General features: G+C 44.4%; 1 protein-coding gene across 1 annotated transcript; it reads right to left on the bottom strand.

Moving 5' to 3' along the window:
* Positions 1-322: 322 nt before the first annotated feature.
* On the bottom strand, positions 323-7257 carry Slc30a1 (solute carrier family 30 member 1). The gene is made up of 2 exons (XM_042681568.1): positions 6600-7257; positions 323-5016 (listed from the first exon to the last, which is right to left on the bottom strand). The coding sequence occupies exons 1-2, from the start codon at positions 7219-7221 to the stop codon at positions 4112-4114; spliced, it is 1527 nt and encodes a 508-aa protein (XP_042537502.1). The 5' UTR covers positions 7222-7257; the 3' UTR covers positions 323-4111.
* Positions 7258-8061: the final 804 nt, after the last annotated feature.

The raw sequence follows: 8061 nt of genomic DNA, 5'->3' as shown, positions 1-8061 counted from the left end.
TTCCTTTTAAACAGCAATTTCCCTTTCAATACCTGAAATCCACTTCTTTTTGTTTTTTTTTTTGGGGGGGGGTCCGGTCATGGGGCCTGATCTCTGGGCCTGGGCGCTGTCCCTCAGCTCTTCAGCTCAAGGCTAGCACTCTACCACTTGAGCCACAGCGCCACTGCCGGCTTTTTTCTTTTTGCTTATGTGGTGCTGAGGAATCAAAACCAGGGGCTCGAGCATGCAAGGCAAGCGCTCTACCACTGAGCCACCTTCCCAGCCCTGAAATCCACTTCTTTCTCATAACCCACCCTGATACAGGAGAGGCCACATGCAAAAATAGGTATTAAAATTAGTTTATTCTTCTACTTAACTTTTTAATAAATGAGAAGGAAACACAGTAGTCTGTCTCATATAGAACATTTATAATACATAACAATCCATAAAGCCTCATGGTGAGGTAGGAACAGCTTTGGAAAATAACACAGTCATAAAACGTACAAAAGGTTAAGAAAAATGTTGCAGCACTGAACATTTTGTCTGCATCTGCATTGAGATGATAACTGCATTTAACTACACTGCGTCTAGCCCGGAAGAGGGCCAACAGCAGACACAACAACACAATAGGGAAGTTTCTAAAGAATCACAGAATACACTGATACACTTCATTGTGCTGTTTCAAGGCAGAACCATAACATGGCAATTGGTGTCATTATATATATAACCACATATGAATTGTGTGTTACATTCCCTTCAGCATCTTTATGCCAAAGACACTGAACCAGAAAATTTTTGGTTTAAAAGTTTAAATTCAATTAACATACAAAAAGCTCTTGTGCCAGTGAAAATGGCTGCTGAAATATTCCAGAGCTAGTTAGCGAAACAAAATAGCATTGCCACATTTCGGTAGAGCTACATCGAAATAGTGCTATGACAACTCCCACTTCAGAGACAGTGAAACACTGTATGACACAGTTTTAATTTAAAAAACAACAAACAAAAAACCCTCCACCACCTCCAAGACTTTAACACTGTTTTACCACTTAACTGAAACTCAGTATGAAAATAAATATTTTTATATTGTAGAATTCTTTCCCCTATCTGTGTGTGAATGTTCAGACAGCAGGTTAATGACATGCTTATCATTCAAATGATAACCAGTTACAAAACAGTAGAAGTCTTCAATACCAGTTACCCCACTAAACACTTCACATTAGGCTCCATAGGTCTTTTCCCTCAAAACTTTGAAATTAACTGAGAATGCTAACAAGACACAAACATGTTAATTAATATAGCCTTGCACCTACTGTTTTTTTCCAAGGTGCACTTGATAGAAATTTTTCTTATTCAAATTACATACCTTAGGATAAAGTTATGCAGCATTTTGTTTTCTAAAATGCTAAAACACATACAGCAAAACTTTTGAAGATTTTGTTTTTCAGGCTCTAGTCCATATTTTTACAATTGTAGATACGCTCCTTTGGAGAAAAAGAAACAGTCATGCCAGCTACAAGTTGACAATGGAGAAGTCAATCTCTTACTAAGGCTGCATTTGGCTTGGAAAAAATATCTGGTGGGTTTTTAATGTAGGTGCATGCAGCACCTTGTTCTCAATAAACCTTAGAGACTATAGACAGGTTTCTAAATACATATTCTACACTGATTTTGCTCAAATATAAAAGAGCTAGTAGTAGGAGAGATGTGACTCCTGAAACTGATGCAGTGTGATTAAACAGCATATTTAAACAATAGGATTAAGTCTTAAAAGAATTCAGGGTATTTCCCACATTTTCTCTCAAGAAGATATTTTGGAAAAGACAAATTTTACAACATTTAAATATAATAGTATGTCTTTTTTCCCCCTTAAAGATAATGCTAATAGCTAAACATGGGTTAGAAAGTGCATTGTAAAGAAATAAATAATTCTCTGCTAAAACTCAAAAGGTGAAGTCAGTGCCCAATGATTTTGCAATGACGAAGTCCTTTGAAAAAAAAAAGATCCTATGGTACCACTCTGTTACATGTAAGCTACTTAAAAGAGTAAGAAAGTGAAATAACTAAAACCTAAATGCTATTATCTTCTAAGCACTTCTGAAAAAGAAAACACAGCCCTTGTTCCATGCTTTTATGCCATTTCTAAAAACTCTTACTCTGATGTCTTGTACTTGGGTATTATCCCACCTTTCAGGCAGACCCCCAAACAGCATTTGTAAAGAAAACCCCACTGAATGAAATACATTTACTAGTTATTCTATTGTATCATTGTTGAAATGTTTATATAACATTGTTTTAAGATCTTAGAACATTCTGTAAAAATGTTAACTTAGGAATGTGCATGATACAGTACAATTTGCAGCTCTCTTGTTTTTCCAGATAGATCCCTCAAATTTAATATTTGAAAAAAACCAAACCTTTCTGTGAAACTCAAAGTAACTAACAGTTAAAGAATTACACAATACTAGGAAAGAACATCAAAAGATCAAGGTGTATATTGTAAATTGGCAGGTTATGGTTTTGGCCATTATAGTAAATGCAAGTTTACAAACTACGTTCCTAAAATTACCCTTTGCAATGGAAAAATTGGCTGTTCTTAAATAGGCCCATTGCCAGCAATAGGCTGATACCAGGGGAAAAACACACCATTTACCACAAAAAAGATCATCCCTTTAAAAAGTAACTGTATTCCAACACTTTCATCTTAAGACCTATTAAGCAATGCATTATTTCAAAACCCAAAAAGGTAGCCTTCCCAAAAGTAGTAAGCTATAAAAGTTACTCAAGTAGTCAGAATACCTTGTTTCTAGAAAAATAGAGCTATACATGATAACTGACATTAATATCCATTCTTTTGAGGACAAAAATCTACACTTTCTGCACAAAGCATAACCCTTTCCTATCAAGAAAAATATAACTTAAATACTCTTAAATATTTGTGTGGGATTTGACATCTATAGCAATAATGAAATAGTCAAGAATAATTTCCTGCGTAGATATTGTGACATCCTGCTAAATAGTCCACTGGTGGAAGAGCTAAGCAATGTCAAGACACAATGACTTGTAGAAGTTTTAAAATTTTTTCTTAATTATTTTGTTTTCTAAGAACTTAGCATCCACATTTCATTAACCATCTGATATTCTTTTCTCTCAAGTCAGTGGCTCCAACAAATTACAAGCCTTGCTGATTGTGCTTGAAAAGCTGTTCTAATCTATTCATGATTTATCATCATGAAGTGACTTTTTAACTTTGAAGTCTTACTTTTTTTTTTTTAACACAATTTAGAAGATTACGCTAACATTCTTCAAAATATTTGGATGTTTGAGAAATCTTTCAGCTGTTTCTAAAACCAATCTTTCAAAGAGTAATGCTGGTGAACATGTCCATGTTTTAGACCAACTTTGGTAGAATAAAAAAAGTTGAAAATCTCAAAATAGTTTATACAGTTGTAGTCTGAATATTAACATCATAATCTAAATAATGAGTTTAGTAAACTTTCTTCCCTGCTCTTAGTCCTTATACGCCCTATTATGTGTAAACGATAATTCAGTTTGTTAATTCTGTCAGTTTCTTAGATTAATACTCAGAAATATGGAATACAGACTATATCTAATCTTATTTCCTGGAATAGCCATGAGTCACTCTTAAAATATTCTGCCATTATGCTATGTAATGATCTCAAAGGGCAAGTAAATATTACCTAAAATGTCAAAGGAAACAAACTTGTTGGTGATTTCAAAGGTCTTACCAATTATAATTCTAATAAAGAATAACAATGGGGGGGAAAGAAAAGCAAAGAAATTCCAGTAACAATTTTATTTACCCCCCTAATTTTTAGCATAGGAAAACCAGAAATCAAAATGTCATTATGCCATATAAGGTTTATACTTACTTTAAACAAAAATGTAACATAGTGTTAAAACTGGCTTTCAAAACTGTTACAGCATAGCTGCACTCTGCGCTAGTAATCACAAAGTTGTAATATAGAACTCTGTTATGTAGTCCCATTATGTTCTTACAAAAATAGAATTAACCTGTGTGACCAGACAAGGACTTCAATTACACTACTTGGCAAACTTAGAATTTCCTCTTGCAGTTTTAAGCAAAAGTCAAATATCACATCTTTTTCAAGACTCACAATGATGATTCAGGTTGTTTGTTTGGCACTTTTTTAATCTCTATCACCACAGCAGGGATGCCTTCGGATTTAGTCCTCTTGGGCTTCTTCTCTAGATTGTCACTAAGTTCTAAACAAGAAATGCTAACTGTCGGGGCCTTTTCTGCATCCTTTCCAGAAAGGACTTGTGGCCGTGTCCCACAACATTGCTTCAGAGCACACTGAGTTCTGCAGGCAAGTTCACACGGGACTACGCTTGACTTAGAACCTACACTAGCAAATTCAGGCTGAATGGTAGTAGCGTGAATTCCGTGGTTATGGAAAACGTCTTTAATGGTTTTAGCCACCTGCATGTATGATGCTGGGTTTTCACATTTTATGTGAGCAGTGGCAATTATTCTGCTTCCAGCAAGTTGCCAAACATGTAATTCATGAACTTCCTCAACTCCTTCAACTTCTCGAAGTTCTTTTAACAAATTTCGGATATCAATCTGTTTAGGAACAGTTTGTAGAAGAATAAGAGCAGATTCCTTAAGTAATGGATAAGTTGTGTAAAGAAGTATACAAACCATTACAATACAAAGAGTTGGATCTAAATATAGCACCCAGCAAGGACCAACCTCATGAATTGGTGCATAAGTACTATTAATTTTTTCTACAAACATTTGGCAGGGATCAGGGGAACACGGGTTCACACAAAAGTCTGTTTCAGAACAACCTTTCCAAGAAGAGTAAAAAACCAAGGCATTTACTACTACAATCACTGAACCCAAGGCATCTCCAAGAACATGCAGAAAAACTCCACGCATGTTGAGTTGTCCAGCCCTATCGTCTTCTTCCAGTTCCATGTGGTCAGGCTCTCCGATAAGATTCCCATTCACTTGTAGTTCCACTGAATCATCATTTCTGGGTTTTTCTGGATCTACAAATAAAAAAGATAAATACCAACTCATTCAAAGCATCTAGATAAACAAGTATCGTGTTTCATTCCTTTCAAGTGACAATGGTAAAATTCTTTTCATAAAGCACGATAAAAGTATGGTCAGAGCCATTTGATATCAACTGACACTCTGGAAACAGGTCACATCATATATGGGACATATATGGCCCAGGGTTAAGTCATGATAGTCTTTCTCCACCCTGCTATAGACCCTTCTACTCCCACTCCCGCCAAAAAATAAAAAAAAAACAACATCTTTTCTGAGGGAACCTGATCAAATGTAGATTTATCTGCTGCATTCTTTTTGGACTATACAAGGGAAAACATAAATGTGAAGACTAATATCCAGTAAATGCATCTGTGGATAAGTCCACTAATACAAAATGCCTGATTGACACTGGACTCTGTCACTTAGGTTGATTGCGAATAAAACCAATTCTAAATATTTATCATGAATACAAAAGATAGTCTCCTGGTAGAGAGGGTTTAAAAATTGACGAATCAACAACATAAATCAGCAGTTAAGGAGATTATTAGTAAAATTGTAACTAAATGAGCACCACCTACTCTAAAAAAGCTTTTAAGTCCAAAGTATTGATCTCGTAAAGGAATTGCACTACACACCAGAGTAGCTTAGTTTGCTCTGGAATAATGCGAAGAAATCCACCATCTATTAAGACTTTTCAAGACACAACTTGCAACTAGGTAAACAAATTCAAATGGGACAAAACTCAACAAATGCCAAAGTATTTTAACATCTTTAACATCGTAGTGGTTTTTTTCATTTTTCTCCCCAACATTTTTCTCCCAAGAGCATTTTAAACATCATTTTCAGAATGAAAAGCACTCATGAGAAAAAATATGACACCGATACATTACCATCACTTATATTTTAGCACCATTACTCCTAGAGAAGTAAATGTTAAACATGCCCAGACAGGTCTCCGAAGCCCATGATTTTCAGGATTAGGGGCCAATTAACTGGAAACATGCACTGCTGTTCATAAAGGAAACCTTCAACCAGGGTTTATAGGCTCTGCATACCCCAGCATGGAACTTGTTCTATGCGCCCCTGCGCTACTTTAGCAGAGTTAAGGTTTCCAACACCTCCACACCGAAGCTGATGGGGGGGGAGGGGGGCGGGGAGGGAGGTGAGGGATGTTCTTCCCCGTTTCCCAAGAACTAAAACCGGGAAGCATTTCTAATCCCAAGCGACCCAGAAGCGCTCGGATTCCGTGCTAGCCGCAACCAGACAAGTCAGTAGAAAGGACAGACAGGTGCGGTGCGGTGCGGAGCCGGGTGACAGTCACCTCGGGACCCTTCCTCCTCCCACCAGACCCACAGTCCCCAGACCCAGACGTCCCACATGCCCCCCCCCCCGCAGGCTCCTCCCAACCCCGGCTGGCTCCGGGTGCGGGGCGTGGTGGGAGCTGGCAGGCGGCGCGCGGGGCGGCGCGGGCGCCAGGGGGCGTGCGGGGCATCCCGCCGAGGGCCGGGCGGAGGGTCCCCGGTCCCCAAAGGTCCCGGAGCCAACCACCTGCGGCGGACGCCGGCTGCCCGCTCACCTGCCGGGTCCAGTTTCATGCCGTTGGAGTTGCTGGTATTGGCCACCAGGGTGTTGGTCTCCTCCTGGTCCGGCCCGGGCTCGCCGGGGGCCGCGTTGCCGTCGTCGCCCCCGGTGCGGCCGGTCTTGGTCCGGCTGGCCTTGGGGAGGCCGTGGCCGTGGCCGTGGCCCCCGTGCGAGTGGCCGTGGCCGGCGTCCTGGCCGAAGCCGCTGTGGTGGTGGAAGAGGCAGAGCCCCAGCACGTTGACCATCAGCCCGGCCACGCCGACCCCGAGGACGATGAGCGGCTGCTGCATCTCGTGCGGCTCGATGAAGCGCTCGATGGCCTCGAGCAGGATGGCGAAGCAGAGGCCGGTCAGGAAGATGGCGTTCACCAGGGCCCCCATCACCTCGGCCCGGATCCAGCCGAACGTGTTCTTCTGGGTGGCGTGGGTCCGGCGGGCGAAGCGCTCGGCCACCAGCGCCACCACGAGCGCCAGCACGTCCGACAGCATGTGGAAGGAGTCGGAGAGCATGGCGAGCGACGCCGTCACCCGGCTCACCACCACCTCCAGCACCATGAACATGAAGGTCAGCATCAGCATGCACACCAGCCGGCCGCGGTTGCGCCCCCAGCACCCCATGGCGGCGGCCCGGCGGGCGGCTCGGGGCGCCCCGCACCCGAGCGGGGGGGGGGACCGCGGAGGGACCCCGCCCGGGGTCAGGCCCCGCCGCGCCCCGCGCCGGCCGGCGGCCCCGGAGGCGCCGGTCCTACGAGCCGACGCCGAGGCCCGGCGCGCCGCTCAGCCCGGCGGCGGCGGCGGGGCGGAGGTGGCGGCAACGGTGGCGGCGGGGAGCCGGGGCTCGCGGAGCCCGAACCGGAGCCGCAGCGGGCGGACTGAGGGGCGAGGGCGGCCGGGAGCTCCGCGCCGAGAAGGCTCGGAGCATCTGAGGGCTCTCGTTACCGGTCTCCTCCGCGGCGGCTGAACTGAGGAGCCCACGGCTGAGGCGCTAAAAAAGGCGGCGGCGGCGGTGGCGGCGGCTGCACTCGGCCCGGTCTCGGGCGCCTTCTTCGCCGCCACCCCCCGCCCGCCTTTGCAGACGGTTTACAAAAAAACTTTGCTTTGCACTCGGAACCCCCGTTTTCACACGGACCCGAGCGTGACAAGGCCCTGGGCGCCCCGCCCTCCAGGCTCGGCACTCGTTCCCATTGGTCAGGATGCCCTCACGACAGCCGACGCGTCCCGCCCAGCTTCGATCGCTATTGGGTAAAATAGCCGAAGGGGCGGGAGGAGGGAGGAGTCTAGGCTGTAACTGATGGAGGCGGGGCTTTTTCCTCCGGGAGCGGGGCGTGGGCCGGGGGGCCGTGGCCGGGTGCAGCGGCGGGCGTCGTGGGGGGAGGGTCGAGGTCGCGGGCCGCGTGCAGCGCGGTGGGGGGAGGGGCGGGGCGCCGGCGGGCCGGGCCCCCTGGGCGAGGTGGAGTC

This window comes from Dipodomys spectabilis, unplaced genomic scaffold (genome assembly GCF_019054845.1).
Source record: "Dipodomys spectabilis isolate Male_0828 unplaced genomic scaffold, ASM1905484v1 ptg000069l, whole genome shotgun sequence".
Taxonomy (NCBI): domain Eukaryota; kingdom Metazoa; phylum Chordata; class Mammalia; order Rodentia; family Heteromyidae; genus Dipodomys; species Dipodomys spectabilis.
This window is presented reverse-complemented; position numbering and strand designations above follow the sequence as displayed.

What these genes read in the sequence shown, in the direction of transcription:
- Slc30a1 (XM_042681568.1), bottom strand. Translation starts at nt 7,221, where the DNA reads ATGGGGTGCTGGGGGCGCAACCGCGGCCGGCTGGTGTGCATGCTGATG. An exon ending in CATGAAACTGGACCCGGCAG is followed by an intron (nt 5,017 to 6,599) that starts GTGAGCGGGCAG and finishes TTTTATTTGTAG; the next exon opens with ATCCAGAAAAACCCAGAAAT.